This window comes from Zonotrichia leucophrys, chromosome 15 (assembly GCF_028769735.1).
Source record: "Zonotrichia leucophrys gambelii isolate GWCS_2022_RI chromosome 15, RI_Zleu_2.0, whole genome shotgun sequence".
Taxonomy (NCBI): Eukaryota; Metazoa; Chordata; class Aves; order Passeriformes; family Passerellidae; genus Zonotrichia; species Zonotrichia leucophrys.
In genome coordinates, this window is record NC_088185.1 from 11843184 (window position 1) to 11859425 (window position 16242).

The 16242-nt window shown below is 45.6% G+C and overlaps 1 protein-coding gene across 4 annotated transcripts; it reads right to left on the bottom strand.

Annotated features, from left to right (window-relative positions):
• Positions 1 to 1666: 1666 nt before the first annotated feature.
• Positions 1667 to 15318, bottom strand: LOC135454741 (solute carrier family 2, facilitated glucose transporter member 11-like). Of its 4 annotated transcripts, XM_064727152.1 has the most exons (13): positions 15016 to 15318; positions 13377 to 13805; positions 11268 to 11366; positions 10618 to 10778; positions 8797 to 8921; positions 7975 to 8104; positions 7706 to 7854; positions 6426 to 6613; positions 5414 to 5524; positions 4830 to 4931; positions 4630 to 4705; positions 3639 to 3766; positions 1667 to 3020 (listed from the first exon to the last, which is right to left on the bottom strand). In XM_064727152.1, the coding sequence occupies exons 2-13, from the start codon at positions 13395 to 13397 to the stop codon at positions 2820 to 2822; spliced, it is 1491 nt and encodes a 496-aa protein (XP_064583222.1). In that variant the 5' UTR covers positions 13398 to 13805; positions 15016 to 15318; the 3' UTR covers positions 1667 to 2819. The 4 variants fall into 4 exon arrangements, 3 of the variants coding, with proteins under 3 accessions (XP_064583222.1, XP_064583223.1, XP_064583221.1); XM_064727153.1 differs by lacking the exon at positions 15016 to 15318 and having other exon boundaries at positions 8797 to 8917; positions 13377 to 13937; XM_064727151.1 differs by lacking the exon at positions 15016 to 15318 and having other exon boundaries at positions 13377 to 13926.
• Positions 15319 to 16242: the final 924 nt, after the last annotated feature.

Sequence of the window (16242 nt, forward strand, 5' to 3'; positions counted from 1 at the left end):
GATGGTTGTATTAAAAGGCTTTTACACGTTATTCAAACAGCTTAGGGGGGAATTGCCTCTCCTGGGGAGTGGCTGCCCTTGGTGGTTCCCCAGGCTGGGATGTTGGGTGTCCTTGGAAGAACCCCAACACCAGCTGGGTGCAAGTGAGAGCTGGCTTGTGCAGAGGAGCAGTGTTTGAGGACAGCAGCAGTACTAGTTTTCCCTAGTGTTGATGGTTATTAATTAATCCAACAGTGCACAATTATTTGATTTGCAAACAGTAGTATCAGCTGTGAGTCTCTGAGGATCACTTTTCAAGATGTGGTTTTGCCTAACACCTTATATAAGAAAATGTGAACAAGTGTCATAGATTTCTCAGTTGAAGGTGTTGTAATTCAGTATCATTAACCAACTTGTTAAATACTTCAATTAAAATTTAACAACTTAGACCAACTGAAATGTAACCACTGTTTGTGTTCGCTTAATCAGTTTATAGACCCCTGATTTCAGGCCACAGTCAGAAAAAAATGCTGGCATTCATGTTTTCTGCCACAGGACTGGCTGTAAAAGTCAGGAAGCCAAGTAAATGTGTAAATGTGTATCATTTCTGACCAAGCCTGTTTCATACTGCCAGGAGCAGATGGCCTCTGTCCTTGCAGGGCTCTGGGAAAATGCAGTCCTGACTCATGGGAGCAGCCACAGCAGTGGCCAAGGGGAGCACCTCTGGACACTGGAGGACTTCTCTCTTCTCTGACCTTTATATTCCTTTATGCTCCTCTCCCTCAGCCCAGGCAATCTCCTCAGTCCATCCCTGCTTCCTACCCTGCAGTTCCCCCCTGATCCACTTCCCTGTCTCTTGTCCTTCCTCTGGTCCTCACCAAAGAATTACACTATATTTTGCCACCATCATTATAGTAATGGCACTTTTTGCTTTCATTCTGTGTTTCATTCTCTCCCTCTGCTCCTCCCTGCTCTCTCCAAACTATAGTAATGAAAAGTATCTCTCCAGTTCCCAATTCTATGGAGTCCTGCTCTTGATTGTCTTGTCTTAAAATCCTGCATACTTCAAAATCTCAGTGTTTTCCAAGAGCAGAGGTAGCTGCTCTTGCCCATGTCTATATATGAATGACTTCTGAAATAGCAACAACCACAAAGGAAAAAATGTTTCTTTTTTTTTCTTCATACATTATAAAATTTGGGTAGTGAAAGAGTATCACGGACATATTTTATGAAAAATCCTTTTGCTAGGATCTTTTCTCCTGAGAAGCTGAGAGGCCTCAGAAATGAAATGTAAACAATAATTATCTGCTGCTGTGGAAGGCAACAGGTGCATCTTTGATTGGTCTCATGTGGTTGTTTTTAATTAATGGCCAATCACAGTCCAGCTGTCTCAGACTCTCTGGTCAGTCACAAGATTTTATTATCATTCCATTCCTTTTAAGCCTTCTGATGAAATCCTTTCTTCTATTCTTTTAGTATAGCTTTAATATATAATTTTCTTTTAATATAATATATATCATAAAATAACAAATCAAGCCTTCTGAAACATGGAGTCAAGATTCTCATCTCTTCCCTCATCCTGGGACCCCCGTGAACACCACCACAAAAGAGTTCTTGCACAGATTCCTCTTCTGAGAAATAGATCTGCTGCTCCACTCATGTCCAGCATGACACTAATACACTCCAGAAATGTTTACAGTCTTTTTATTCAAAAATGCTGCATTTTTCTTTAAAATATAGTTCAAAAATACACTGAAAGAAACTTTACCTACTTTTTTTGGAGAAATGTATTCTTCTTCGTTGTAAACATGAGCAGCGCTGTGCCTTTCATACAAAGGCAAAAGAAAAGAGGTGGCTTGAGACTTATGAGATTTTGACTTTGAGAAGAAACTGGGAGAAACTTAACAGCCAGGCCAGTGCCTGTGCAAGGCCATGTTCAGTGAGGAGTGTTGCCCTGTTCTGTATCAGGTTAACAGAAAGAATCAATCTCACATCTGGCTCTGTCAATGAGCTCTGTGGAGAGAGCTGCAGAAACACTGGGGTGGGACCTGCAGATGCACACCCAAAACAAGCCATGCTCTCACCATGTTTAACATCAGCACAGGTGCAGAACCCTAAAGATGCACCAGCACCATCCGTGGGAGCAGAACAAATTAGAGAATTACTTGTCCTTTACAACGTAGGACTGGAAGACAGCAAACAAGCCATGAAGAAAACCAGTCCAGAATAAATAGTCTGCAAAACAATGCCCAAAAGTCTGTTGTGTAATAAGCCACTTAGCAAAGTACTAGAAGCTTTCTTTCTAATCCATCTGTCACATGTTTTTATAGCTGAAAATAATTAACTGCTCACTATTGCTTAACAAGTAGGGATCAATTTGAAATCACTTAATAACAGAAACAACGGGAGCACCAAGACAAGGTACTGAAAATTTCATCTGGTGTCTGAAACCAGAATTTAATCGCATTAATTTCTGTGTTAGAAAGCCCAGATTCAGGGGCAAGGAAAGAAGGACTTCTGAGATGGAAGTTACTGTTGAAGAAATTCTGAATAAATTTTCTAAATCATTACATGGTGTTGTATGATGATAAGAGAGTAAGGCATCATTCTGTCATTCTGATATGGATTCTAAAATATGCATGTGTTACTACTAAAAGCTGAGAACAGATTATGGAACTTTTGCTTGGATTTATAGGTTCAAGTGTATGTTTTCAAGGTGAACTTAAGAACCTAAGAGTAATAGATTGTCTCTAACTTCTCTCTTTGTGTCCCTGCAAGGGCACAGAGCCACTGCTGAATTCACTGCAGAATTCCCCCAGACAGCATCTTCCTTTCTTCTGCTACAATGACGTGGTTTTGATCTCCTCAGGGCCTTTATAGAAACCTCCACGGGTCTTAGTTTTGAAGTTCCTTTTCCCAAACTCCTCCGAGATTTCCAGGAAGGATTTTCCCTTTGTCTCAGGAAGGAAAAACCAAACGTAGAGGGCAGTGCAGACACAGACCACAAGGAATGGGATGTAGCAGAAATGTGCTAGACTTTTCTGAGGAGGAGGAAAAAACAAGACAGTGTTGGTGACATTCTGTATGGTGACAGAAAGGCCACTAATCCCTCTTCCTGCCTAAAGTCACCCAGGGAGTATTTCTGTGAATCCTGGTGAGAGCCTCACATGCCTGGGTGCAACAGCTCCCCAGCACAGACTGGGAAATTTGACATAGCAAGAACAGTATTTTAAAATGTCTTTCTCAGTGTTTCTACCTATATATCATTTCATGGCATGGGAACCCTCAGTAGGAAATAAGACAGGAATGTATATTGTGGAGTTTTGCTCCCTCTTGCTTCAGGAATCACCTTAAGGAATAGTGCCAGGGTCTGGCAAAGGGAAATTACATCACATCTTCATTCCAGCTGTTCTCAACTGAGGACAGACGAGGAATATTGATCATCCATCCCCCAAAGGATTCCACTCCCAACCTCAAATCAGAAATCACCACAGGGAACATGGAGAAAGTTTGGTTTAAAGGAGTTCTGGCCACTTTCCTCATAAAGATACTTTCCAAAGAAGTGCTATCTTGCTGCTTGCAATATTTTCTTTCCCTGTCCCTACCAGAGCCCCTCTCCTGCCCAGGGCACTCAGAGCTGCTTTGCCTTGGGAACGCACCACAATGAAGGGAAAGGCTGTTCCCACCACAAACAGGTTGAACCAGAGCAGGGAGCCACAGATCATGTAAGCAGCTGGTCGGGACATTTGATCAAAAACCTCTGTGGGCAGAACTCCTGTTACACCAGCTGGAAAAAGAAATGGCAGGAAAGTTAATCATGTTGTTAACATTGCATTAAAAACAAGAGAGCACGTCTTAACAAGAAAACACAACATGAAGTGTGAGAGGTGAATTTTTAGGTTAAATATTAAGGGACTGGGTAGTTATTCAGACTTTCTCATGTTAGAATGAGCTGCCAGGAAAGATTTTGTAATCCACATTATTCTTACCAGGACCCAACGGTGAGAAAGGCTTATAATTAATTCAACTCCATGGCACTGTAGGGACTGGGACAAGAAATTATTGCCAACTTGTGTGGCATGTGACACTGGCAGCTTGGTTCTACTCTTGCCTGCCTTCCTTCAAACTCATGTGAGCAAACAGAGTCTCACATCTCTATATTCACCATGCAAACATCCACAACATCCTGTGTATTGCCCACCCCCAGAAACTGGTGTATTCTGCCACAGAAGGGCACATCAGTAGGCTCACAGATAGATGTGGAAATTGTATCTGCAAGAAAACAATCAGATGGCATAGCCAACAATTTCTGGGATTAAAGTGAAGCATTAGAAATTCTGGTTTACAGACCTAATGGACTGGGCAGCAAATCAAAAGTAATCTATTTAAGCCAAGAATCACTTCCAAGTGCATTAGCCTAATAGCCAGGATGACTAAGGGGGAATGTGACAGAGAGAGAGAAATGGGCACAGCCTGGCCCTGCACAGCACTGACTGACCAGGGGCACCAACCCTGTGGCACAGCCACTCAGCACCTGCTGGAGTATGCTTGGAGTATGCTGCAGCTAAAGAGGGCCTGAGAGTTTCCATCAGATGCCTGCACACATCTCCAAACCCCAAAAGTTTCACTGAAAACACTGAGGGAACTGACCTGGTCCGATTCCAAAGCTCAGGATATAGGCGAAAATGCAGGCCATGCTGAGATAAGGCATCCAGCTAATCTGAGTCTACAGCCACAGAGACCAATGGAAAACCAGTGAGGGCACTCATTTGCCACCACTGAACACCCCAGCCATACAAAAGGCAAAGCCCAACTCCATTCCACTTCCATAAGTGAGGAAAGTTTGTTACCTGCTGGCTCAGGGCGACCATGAAGACGATGGCCCAGGCTGCCATGAAGATGTATCCCCCCAGCAGCAGCGGCCTCCGACCAGCATAGTCTATGATCATGTTCTGCACAGAGGGACACAGGCAAATAAAGCAAGATATTTCACCTGAGTTTATATTTCCTGCCTCTTTCATCTTCACCTTTCAATACTCCATGCCTAGTTTGCTTTACAGTAACTTTCAGGATGTTTTCTGCTTCATAGCAAAAAAAAAACCTCAAAATTAAGTTCTGGTGGCAGGAGTCAGGCAAGAAGGGTGCTCAGGGGAGATGAGAATGTCCCAGCTGTACCTAAACTCTGCCACCATCCATATGAACACAAAGCAGGAGAGTTACACCCGTTAGAGATTTCAGACAGTGATGGCAGTGCAATGTCTGAGCAAACAGCTCTGCATTAACCCATCTGGCTGGGGGTGCTGACAAACAGCCTGGCTCCTGTGCCTAAAGGGCTTCCTTGGCATGAAAAGCAATGCAAACCCCAAGTTTGGAATTAACAGCCTCCTCCCTGCCAGCAGAGGCTGCAGTCAGCACAGTGCACTGAGAGTCTCACACAAGTGACAGATGTGATCAGCTCACAGCTTCCCGTGCCGATTACAACATAGGGGATTTTGTCCTCGGGAATTCCAGCCTCTTGGAACACATAAGCTGCATAAAAATACATCTGTGAAGAGAAGAAAGGAGACAGCAAGTAAGGGAAGACATCTGAAAATACATCCCACTGTTTTTCCTGAAGGATCATGCAGAGTGACCACAGAGTCTATTTTGACAGCATCCTTCCGAATCCTCCCATAACACACAGGTGTATTTTGGGGACCAAACACCTTGTTGGGGAAGGTGAAACAGGAAAGCCTTATAAATGTGATTGTCTGGCAAAAGATTTTGAGAATATGGAAACTATAAGTGAGATTGAAATGAAAGCAAGCTTTGAGATCCCTCAGTTACTGAACAACTGGAAAACAATGGCATGGCCAGCTGAAGGTGATCCCCTTTTGATGGAACAACACCCTCTGCCTGCAGACAGGCCCAAGGTTCAGAGCAGACCCTACAGCTTGGCAGAAGGGGCCAAAGAGGAGTTTTTAGGGTTTAAAATGTAACACAGTATGGGAATGTAATGATTCTTGTAGGCTGTATGGAAATGCTATAGGAATTCTTATAGGATTCTTATAGGCTGTATGGAAATGCCACTTGTATCTTGTACTAGATTGGTTAGTGAGAATCAGAATATTCAACACAGAAGGAGATTTATTGTATTGGAACGGGAACCTCGCTCTCTTACCCCTTTTACTCTTTCACCCTCCCATCCTCTCTGCCCCTCTCTTCTCTCAGCCCTGCCCCAGCTGTGTCTGGCAGCTTCCAGGCCCTTTGCAATGAACCTGTTCATTGTTCCAAGTTCCTGACCTGGCTCAGAGATCTCTGCTCTCCATCCATCCCAACTGTCCTACCCCCTGACACTCCCACAACACCTGACACGTGAAGATCTCCACAGTCATAGAGACACCATTGATTCCCCTCCTGCTGGCAGAACACTGAGCCCAAGAGCCCCCAGCCCCCAGGCTGCTCACCGAGTCGTTGCCGCAGAGCTGCATGGCGCTGCTCAGCACCACGATGCTCACCAGCTGCCAGCGCTGCCCTGGGTTCTGCAACAGCTCCCAGGGGTTCTTTGCTCTCTGGCCTTTCACTGCAGCCTGCTCTGCCAGCATCTCCTCCAGCTCTGCACTCAGGTCATTGGTGCCTCTGAGCTTCTGCAGGGCTGCAAGGACAAGGGAAACTCTTAGTCCTGGGTTTTTTCTTCATTTGGCTGCTCTGCAGGGTGATGGCTGCAGAAAGCTGCAGGACAGAGCCTGTGTGATGGTGCTCACAGGGGTCTCAGGTTGAGGGAAGAGATGAGGATCTGACTCCGTGTTTCAGAAGGCTGATTTATTATTTTATATACATATTATATTAAAACTATACTAAAAGAATAGAAGAAAGGATTTCATCAGAAGGCTGGCTAAGAATAGAATCAGCAGGAATGACAACAAAGGCTCTGTCTCAGCTCTCTGTCTGAGCCAGCTGACTGTGATTGGCCATTAATTAGAAACAACCAACATGGGCCAATCACAGATGCACCTGTTGCATCCCACAGCAGCAGATAATCAATGTTTACATTTTGTTCCTGAGGCCTCTCAGCTTCTCAGGAGGAAAAATCCTCAGGAAAGGATTTTTCATAAAAGATGTCTGAGACAAGCCTGTGATCGTGCTGTGACCTTCACAGAGTTCATTGGCTCTGGTGCAGCCACTTGAAAGATTTGGGGGAAAGGGAGTGCAAATCCCTCACCATTGTTTGACAAGTGAATATTTCCCAACTGAAATCAGTGCCATTTTAGCAGCCATGCTTCTGACTCAGATCTCAAGTGCCTTCCCTGGGGAATGCAGGCAATTAAGATGTTCTTGCTACACAGCACATATTTCCCACGAAATAACTCCAGCCACTCTGCATATGAGGATTTGTATGCCACAAATCTAACTAAATCCTTTAATATGAATTGGCTTCAGATTTGATCCTGAGCTCTTCAACCAGCATTTATTTCACTACATAGTTACAAAACATTTGCCATTGTGAACACAAGTCTTACCTTTTGACCCTACTACTGTAGCAAATAAGCCTATTGTAGGAAGATGCCTTTCAATTCCCTCAGTAGATCAAATAATTTTAAGACTATAGAATGTTCTTTAGTTTGAAAGGAGGAAGCAATCATATTTACTACTTGATATGAATCTTCCTACATGTAAAATTTGTGGCACCATTCCAAAAATGTTGGGGCCCAAGTCTCACATGAGCTAACAGTCACCCTAAACTCACCAGAGATGCAGGATTCTTTGTCTCCACGGTCAATCAGGAGATACCTGGGACTTTCAGGGAACCAAGGCAGAGCTGTGAGCTGGATCAGGGCAGGAACCACATTGCTTGCTAAAAGGAATGGCCAGCTCTCCTCCCCTCCCAGGAGCTCCCTGGAGAAAAACAAACAAACACAATTTACACAGGATTTTTACAACCTGGCAAATAGGGAGGGAGGTGAGGAAGGGAAGGAAGGAGAGGAAGGAAAGATTGAAATACTTGCTTTACCTTACCTGAGCCCAACAACCTGCCCCAGCACCAGCCCCAGGGCTGTAAATGATGCAGAGGTCAAGGCCACAGCTCCTCTGAGCTTCTTTGGGGCACTCTCTGCCAGGTACATGGGCTGAATGTTCATGCTCACACCTGGGCAAGGCAGACAAATGCTGACCTCAGCTTGCGGGCAGAGGACACAAGAATAAATGCAGGCAGCACCTCTGGAGGCTGCCAGCTGCACTCTTCTGCTGCAGGCCATGTGATAAATAATCTACCTGAGCTTCTTATTCACCCAAACCTTCAATTTCACCCCTGTCCTTGTGTAACTAAACATTTCAATGCTCATCAGTAGCAGTGGATAATGAAACTGAAACCTGTCAGGGCCTCAGCCCTGTGGTCTTTTCAGCACCAAATCCAAGGTTATATCCAGTGTTTCCCTCAACTTTCCCCTTTTGAGGAGAATATCGTATTTTAAGTCCCTTATATTGATCATTCCCTTATACTGAAAATGTCCAGATTTTTCTACAAAAGCTTTTGTGGTGGTGCTCATGCTGGTGAGTGACTGACATTCTTACAAGCAGATAGGGATCCATTTTCAGCTCAAATTTTCCCCACGCACAGAGATGCTTACATGTAGTACACAAAACCTCCTTGCCTGTGTATGCTTTCAGACAAAGCCCTTAGAAGCAAAGTATAAAATCTGTATATACAACTTCTTAATTCACTTACATGTGTCTGGTCAGCCTAAAGGATTAATTGCTTTAATATCCTGGATTTTTCCTACTTAAATTTCTTCTGATTGTTACCACCTTCATCCTTCTATATTTCTCCTGTTGCCATACCTGCATTCACACCAGTAAGAAATCTGCTGAGCATGATCATTTCAAAGGACTTGGCCATCCTGCTGCACCCAGACAAGGCTGCAGCTATGATCACAAAGCCATTGTTCAGCAGCAGGGACATCTTCCTTCCAAGAGAAAACACAGTTGTGAGCACATGTGTGGCAGGACCAGCTCTGGCATAAACCCCTTTGTCGCCCTGATTTTTTAAGATTTTCTAAGCTTTCTGATGTTTACATTCTTGTAACAAATTTTCTCGTGCACTTTATGTAAATAACTCATTGTTTTGCATCCTTTTATGGAAGAGGAGAAATTTGATGGACTGTCACCCTCCAATCCACTGACACTTTGGAAATCTAGAAATGTTAGAGTCAGATAACAAACTTCCTTTTCCACCTTGAGAACAGCAGTGCGTGCAGTCATGTTATTTTGTGTCCTGCAGGGACATCCCTTCCTGGGGCAGCTGCAGAGGGGCTGGAGCCCCCCACAGAACCTCCTGGTGAACCCAGCCCTGCAGGAGGTGTCTCTGGGCCACCTCAGGGTGTCCCTGGGCCACCTCAGGGTGTCCCTTCAGGCTCTCCGAGGCCACCACCAGGTTCTCCCCCAGCCCCAGGGCTGAGTGCTCACACAAAGTTCCCATTTGAATGGAGAGCAATATTCCCTCAGCAAGCCATGAGCATTCTGAAAGTGCTAATTTGTTGAAACAGGCATTTTTCATGTAATAGTGTAATTGTTGTGAAACTTTGACAGAAAGTTTTCATGTGTCCCAGGAGAAATTTCTGCTGAAAACCAGGGGGAAAAAAGAGAACTCTATTGACCCTTACTGTTATTATTGCCAGAAATTCTCTCTAGTCCCTGCTCACTGCCTTGCCAGTCAGTCTTTGTTTCTCTTATTTATGATGGAATAAGATTTTATTCCAAAGTAGTACAGGGTGAAATCTCAAAAATGGAATGGATTAAGGAAGCCATATCCTTCCAGGTCTTCATAACCATGAAATTAGTAAGTCATGGGACCTCCAACCATAATGGGCTCTCCTTCATCATACAAGAGGAGCAAACCAAAGTGATAGCAGATAAAGGAAAATCTTGAGGTGAAGAGACAATGAGGCAAAATCTAATTTCCTATTAGTTTATGTAATTTATGTAGGTAACACTGGTTGGTTTTGTTTTGTTTTTTTTTGGGTTTTTTTAAGAGATCTGGGGATAGAGCTGTGTATGAAAGATGCATGAGGTAAGACAGATACTTTTCAGAGATGCAAGCACAGAGTAAAAAAATCCCACTGTGGAGATTTAATGAATACCTCCTGAAATATTTCAGACCAAAATGTGGCTACACAACCTGTGAGACATGAGGAGCTGGGATGCAATCACTGCTCTTTGTAAGCACCCTCTGCTTTTCTAGTGTCATCCCCACAGTTTAATTTGAAGACAAATCCTTAGTCTGATCCATTATCATTGTGATAATCATTATGATATCATCCATTATGATATCCTATCATTGTGATATCATCCATTATGATATAACATCATTATTATGTCATCCATTATGATTTCTTATTTAAAAGCATGGCAGAGAACTGGGCACAAAAATGATAGAGATTATGTGAGTGGGTACTGTGGTAAGGAGCTGAGCTGAAATCCTTGTATCCCCTCAGCTGGGCTGGAGTGATGAGAGGGTAATGTGGGGAAAAACCAGTTCCCCATTGAGTTTTGAGATATTCAGATATTATTTTTAACCACGGTGGGTGTTTTGCTGTAGGGATCCTAACTCCTCTTGGACTAAGGGAAGCTGCAAAGCTTAAATTGAACTGCAGCAGCTCTTACCTGCCCAGCATGATGGCCATGGGGCCAGCAGCCACAGCCCCAGTGAGGCCTCCCAGAGGGTAGGCAGAGACAGTGAAGGACCAGAGCAGCAGCACCATGTTGCTCTCCAGGGGAACCCCCATGCGCTCCAGCCAGGTCGTGTTCATGAACACCTGGATGTACTGAGAGAGAGGAGGGACACAGAGAAATGCTCTCTTATTAATAAATCTATTTATCCTGTGTTTATGCTTCCACCTCCTCCAGCTCTTAGATGTGTTTTTAGTAAAGAATTTAGGGTGTAAAACTGTTGCTGTTGAAAAGTTGCAGTTGGTTTATATCTCTATGTGGTTATTTCTGATCACTTAAAAATTGTTTTCATGTGTCTCACTTTCAATCTAAAGGCAAAAACCAACTTCAAAGCATGCAGGTTGAAAAATTCTAGAATTACATTTTGCTAAAGCAGTTGAAACAAACCTTTAGAATAAACTCTTATGACACTAGGTCCTGCTCAAGGGTGGCTTTTGACAACAAAGTCCTGTGCTCTGGATGTGAATTACACAGAGAGAACCACACATCCTTGCTTTCTGTCCCTCAGCAGCAGCCTGCAGATTTCCAGGGGCACCCACTGCCCCCAGGGTGGGTCAGGGCACACTCAGGGCTGCAATACTTACTGAGGCTGGGGCATTGATGATGGAGATGTTGTACCCATACTGGAAGGTGCCTCCAATCCCAGCAGCACAAATTGTCAGGATCAGGATCTTGTTCTGGAGCTGAAGAAAAGGGGCAGACAGTGGGTGGCTTCCTTGTACAGAATAAACTGACTCAAAAGACATTGAGGCTTTGAGCTGGGGGATTTTCTCATGGCCATGGATACCCAGTGCATTTGGCATTCCCTGGTGTGCTGTTATTTCCATCCTTTCATGATAATAACACACATTTTAGATTAGAGTGTCTTTCCTGTGCTGCTGCACTTGTACAGAGCAACATTCAGCAGCCTGTAACTGTGCATCCAGCATCATGAGACAGGTGAAATGTGTGGCAGCCAGTGGGCTCAGGTGTCCTTGGGGACCCTCCTGCTCACATTGCCCAGGGACAGCACTGCTGAGCCTTGGGAGCAGGGCAGGGGCTGCCTCGTGTGGCATCACAGATCAGTGCTGCTATAAAATCAGGGCTCTTGACTTCTGAAGGGTGCAGAACAAGCTGTCCTGGCTGGCCCAGCTCACTGGCAGGCTGACAGCAGAACCACACAGCTTCTTTCCACTGTGTTGTGCCTGTGCCTTTGGTTTCCCCACCTGCAGGTGAAATCCTGGGACAGGCAAGATGTGCCCTGTGCCAGTGGTCACAGGCGCTTTCAGCATGAGGGGAGAGACGAGGATTTGACTCCGTATTTCAGAAGGCTTCATTTATTATTTTATGATATATATATTACATTATAACTATACCAAAAAGAAATAGAAGGAAAGGCTTCTTTTCAGAAGGCTAGCTAAGAATAGAATGGAATCTATAACAAAAGGCTGTGGCTCAGACAGAGTCTCCAAGCTATCTGGTCTGTGGTTGGCCATTAATTGTAAACATTCAAGATAGCCCCATCACAGCCACACCTGATGCCTTCCACAGCAGCAGATAACCATTGCTTACACTTTGTTGCTGCAGCTTCTCAGCAGGAAAAACCCCAAGAAAAGGATTTTTACAGAAGATGTCTGCGACAGTGCCCTGAGGGAGTCCTGTTCCACATGCCAAGACCACTCTGAGCATTTTGGGGGCCCCTGGTTTTAGCCTGACACCTCCTGCTCAGTGCTCTGGGTGGCCCGAGGCCACGATGGCCTTTGCCAGCCCCTGCTTTAAATCCCCTCCCACTGGGAAAGCTCTGGTGTCACATAAAGAGCCCATGCTCAGGCTCGGCTCTTTGCCAGTCAGTGCAGGGCACCTCAGGCCAGACTGTGTTTTGCTACATGAATATGACCCCAGTCACCCTGGGAACTTAAATAACCCAAAGCTGAGAACCTCTTTCTGCTTTACCTGCTCAGTTTCTTCTTACAGAGCTGTCCACCAAAGAAAAGGAAATTTTGCTCTAGTCTCACAATATCTCTAAAACCACAAATTCAAATAATCTTGGATTTTTTCCCTTTCCTCAAAGTGTTTTCCTTTAAATAACTTCCATACCAGCCCGAGACAGGGTGTCCTCCAGGACAGAAATAAAACCAGACTATTCCAAGCCTGCAGCAGGAGGAGGCTGAGCTCTCCCGCCCCAGCTAGCAGCAGATCCATTTCACTTGCACTTTCCATGGCTACACCACCTCCCTGTCCTGTTCCTCAGAACCGAGCTAAGGATCGGGCATTATTCTCGTTCTCCAGGTGAGTTTCCTCTCCCTACAACAGCACATTTCTTTTTCATTTACAATGTCTAGGAGTACACCACTCCTGCTCATTTCCCTGCTTTCATTATAAAACACATCCCCTACCAAGCCGTGTGTCACAGAGCTCTTTGGCGCCCATGAGCTGAAGCAGAAGGGTTTGTTTGTCCCTTCAGGGGCCATCTCTGTGCTCAGAGCTGAGCTGCACTTACACAGTGACATTCCCAAGCCTTGTGCTGCAGTGCTTTCCCAGCCCCCGTGGTGGTGTGCGGCTGCCAGGAGAGCCATTACTCTGCAGCTTTATCCCAAGGACTGCATGAACCGCAAAATTAATTCTAGGCAAACCTGACAGTATTACACAGCTTTATAAAAACTCAAATTAAAAAAAAAAATCTGTCAATAAGAATAGTAAAATAGATGTTTTACCAATCTCTGCAGCTTGTCCATCCTCTTTCGTAGGTTTTCCTCTGTCTGCCAAGGCTCTGGTACTCTCAGGGTGCTCTGAAGGATTATATAAATCTCCAACACAGGAATGTGTATTTAGTCAGCCATTACGTTAGGATAAGACACTTGATTTGTCAGGTGCTTTGCCAGCTGATTTACATTCCCAAAACTGAGCTGCACGTTCATTAGCACGACAGTTCAATCCGTTTTGCTGAAAGTCCATGCCAGTGCAGGGAAATGATTCTCCAAGATCCAGATCTGTCTAAACCCTCTTGAAGGCCAGTGTGGTTTACAACCTCAATTCCTTTCGGAGCATCTGTCACAGCTACCACTATCACTTCTCTGAGTGTGATCAAAGCAGAAATGAACTACAATTTTTTTTTCCTGATTGTATTTGTCCTGGAACACAATCTAGAAAGACAAACCAGACTATTTCCTGTTACAGTGTGTTGCAATATCCTCTTTCACCTATCCCAGCCCCCTAGGTGTGGCAATGCCTTCTCCCTCCCCCTGCCCCTGCTGAGAGCTGCCCATCAATCTCAGCAGGCCAGCAAGAATCGTCTGATTGGCCAAGTTCAAAAGATGGCCCTCAGCACTGAGGTCATTGGTCTGTCCAGATGTCATTGTCCCCTGAGACTTCCCCCACACACACCTGGTTGGTGCTCACCTATCCCTTCCCTCCCCCTGACCTTGGGCTTCAAAGGACATTGAGACCATGGGGAGCTGTTACCAAGATTCAGCCCTCTGTGACCCTGGAATAAAGGTCTGGATTAAACCCGCCACAGAATCTGTCTCGTTTTCCTCTTCACCTCACCTACAGCCTTTCCACCAGAGGTAAAGTGAGTTTCTACCAAACCTGGACTTGTTCCAGGGCCTAGCTGCAGCATCCAGCCAGCCAAAGGTGTCTCTGAGGTGAAACACCACACATAAGCCAGCCCAAAGTGTCTGTGGCGTGAAACACCACACACCCACCAGCCAAAAGTGTCTCTGAGGTGAAACACCACACACCCACAGCGAAAAGTGTCTGTGGGGTGAAACACCACACACCCAGCCAGGCAAAGGTGTCTCTGGTGAAACACCACACACCCACAGCCAAAAGTGTCTCTGGGGTGAAACACCACACACCCAGCCAGGCAAAATGTCTGTGGGTGAAACACACACACCAGCAGCCAAAGTGTATGTGGGGTGAAACACCACACACCACCAGCCAAAAGGTCTGTGGGTGAAACACCACACATCAGCCAGCAAAGGTGTCTGTGGGGTGAAACACCACACACCCACAGCCAAAAGTGTCTCTGGTGAAACACCACAACCCACCAGCCAAGTGTCTCTGAGGTGAAACCACACACCAGCAGCCAAGTGTCTGTGGGTGAAACACCACAACCACAGCCCAAAGTGTCTCTGGTGAAACACCACACACCCAGCCAGCCCAAAGGTGTCTCTGGGGTGAAACACCACACACCCAGCCAGCCAAAGGTATCCCTGGGGTGAAACACCTCAGCTGCCGCCCTTGGTCAAGCAGCAAGGGCCAGACAAGCCCAGGCACGTCCCACCCGGTAATAATGGGATTTAATTCATTTCCCTTGGTGCCATCAGTGACAGGAATGAATGAAGCCCAAACCTGGTTATCCAAGGCCTTTCGCGGTGCTCCTGGCTGTGTCCTGGTGGCAGAGAGGCAGTGCAGGTGCTGCTGGAAAGAGGCACAGAAGGCTGTGCTCCTGCTCCTTGCCCTGGTGGCAGAGAGGCAGTGCAGGTGCTGCTGGAAAGGCTGTGCATGAAGGCACAGAAGGCCGTGCTCCTGCTCCTTCTCCTGTGCCCATTCTGTGTCCTGGTGGCAGATAGGCAGTGCAGCTCTGCTGGAAGGGCTGTGCACAGAGGCACAGAAGGCTGTGCTCCTGCTCCTTCTCCTGCTCCCTCCCCACAGCCTGGCACAGAGCAGACAGCCACGCCTGGAGCTCCCGTCAGCTACAGTGACAGCCTTGCTTCTTTCTATGGAACAGAAAGGCCCTCCCTGGCAGTGGGATGTGGCATTCACATTCTCTGAACAGGGAGAGAGACATTATTCTCTCTCACAGGATTTTTCCTGGAGAAGCACAGAGAGAAGAAGAGAAAACAATTCTTATCTCTACTTGCTTCTCCTGTTGTTTTTGCACGTGTAGAATGTGTTAGGAAGATTGTTTATCTGAAGTGATTTGTCAGTTGGATTCTGCTGAGGATTGTTTTGTTTCCTTGGCCAATCACTCAAAGCTGTGTCCTGGCTGAGTCGAGACAGTCACAGGTTTTCTTTAGTATAATGTAATATGGTATTGTTTAATAAAGCAATTGCTCAGCCTTCTGAATCAATAGAATCAGATACCAATCACCTTGGGGGTGCTCTGCATTCAATAGTGGGAAATGGTGAATCCTTCTGAATCCTAGAGATGGAGATGGAGGCACACTGCACTGCCAGCAGTAACATTAAAGCTGCTGCTTCACAAAATATCTGGTCTTCAGGAGTAATCATCCTTTTAGCATCCTTTCATCCTGCAGAGTGAGATTTGTGAGGGCCTTGACAGGTTTCAGAGAGTTTGAAATAACTGAAATGTTTTTAAATTCCTCCTTGTCCCTATTCAGGTTTTACTGCACCTGAACAGAAATATGAGCCTGTTCCACATCACAGGGATGTGGTGCTGCATCAGCTGCAGCCACTAAGTGGCAGGAGAAGTACAAAATTTGCTGTGTTGGGCTCTGAATGCAGCATGCCAGCACTGTGCTGCCTGTGGTATGTGGCAGGGGTTGGATGGATGCTTCCAGCAGCTTCCCAAACAAAAACTGGGAAACAAACATGACTGCACCACTCAGCAGGCAC

Excerpts from the sequence above, each read along its gene's own strand:
- LOC135454741 (XM_064727152.1), bottom strand. The coding sequence starts at position 13,397 with ATGGACAAGCTGCAGAGATTG. Across the intron at positions 10,779-11,267 it reads TCATCAATGCCCCAGCCTCA|TACATCCAGGTGTTCATGAA; the intron begins GTAAGTATTGCA and ends CCTCTCTCTCAG. Across the intron at positions 4,932-5,413 it reads TGATCACATCTGTCACTTGT|AACATGATCATAGACTATGC; the intron begins GTGAGACTCTCA and ends CCCTCTGTGCAG.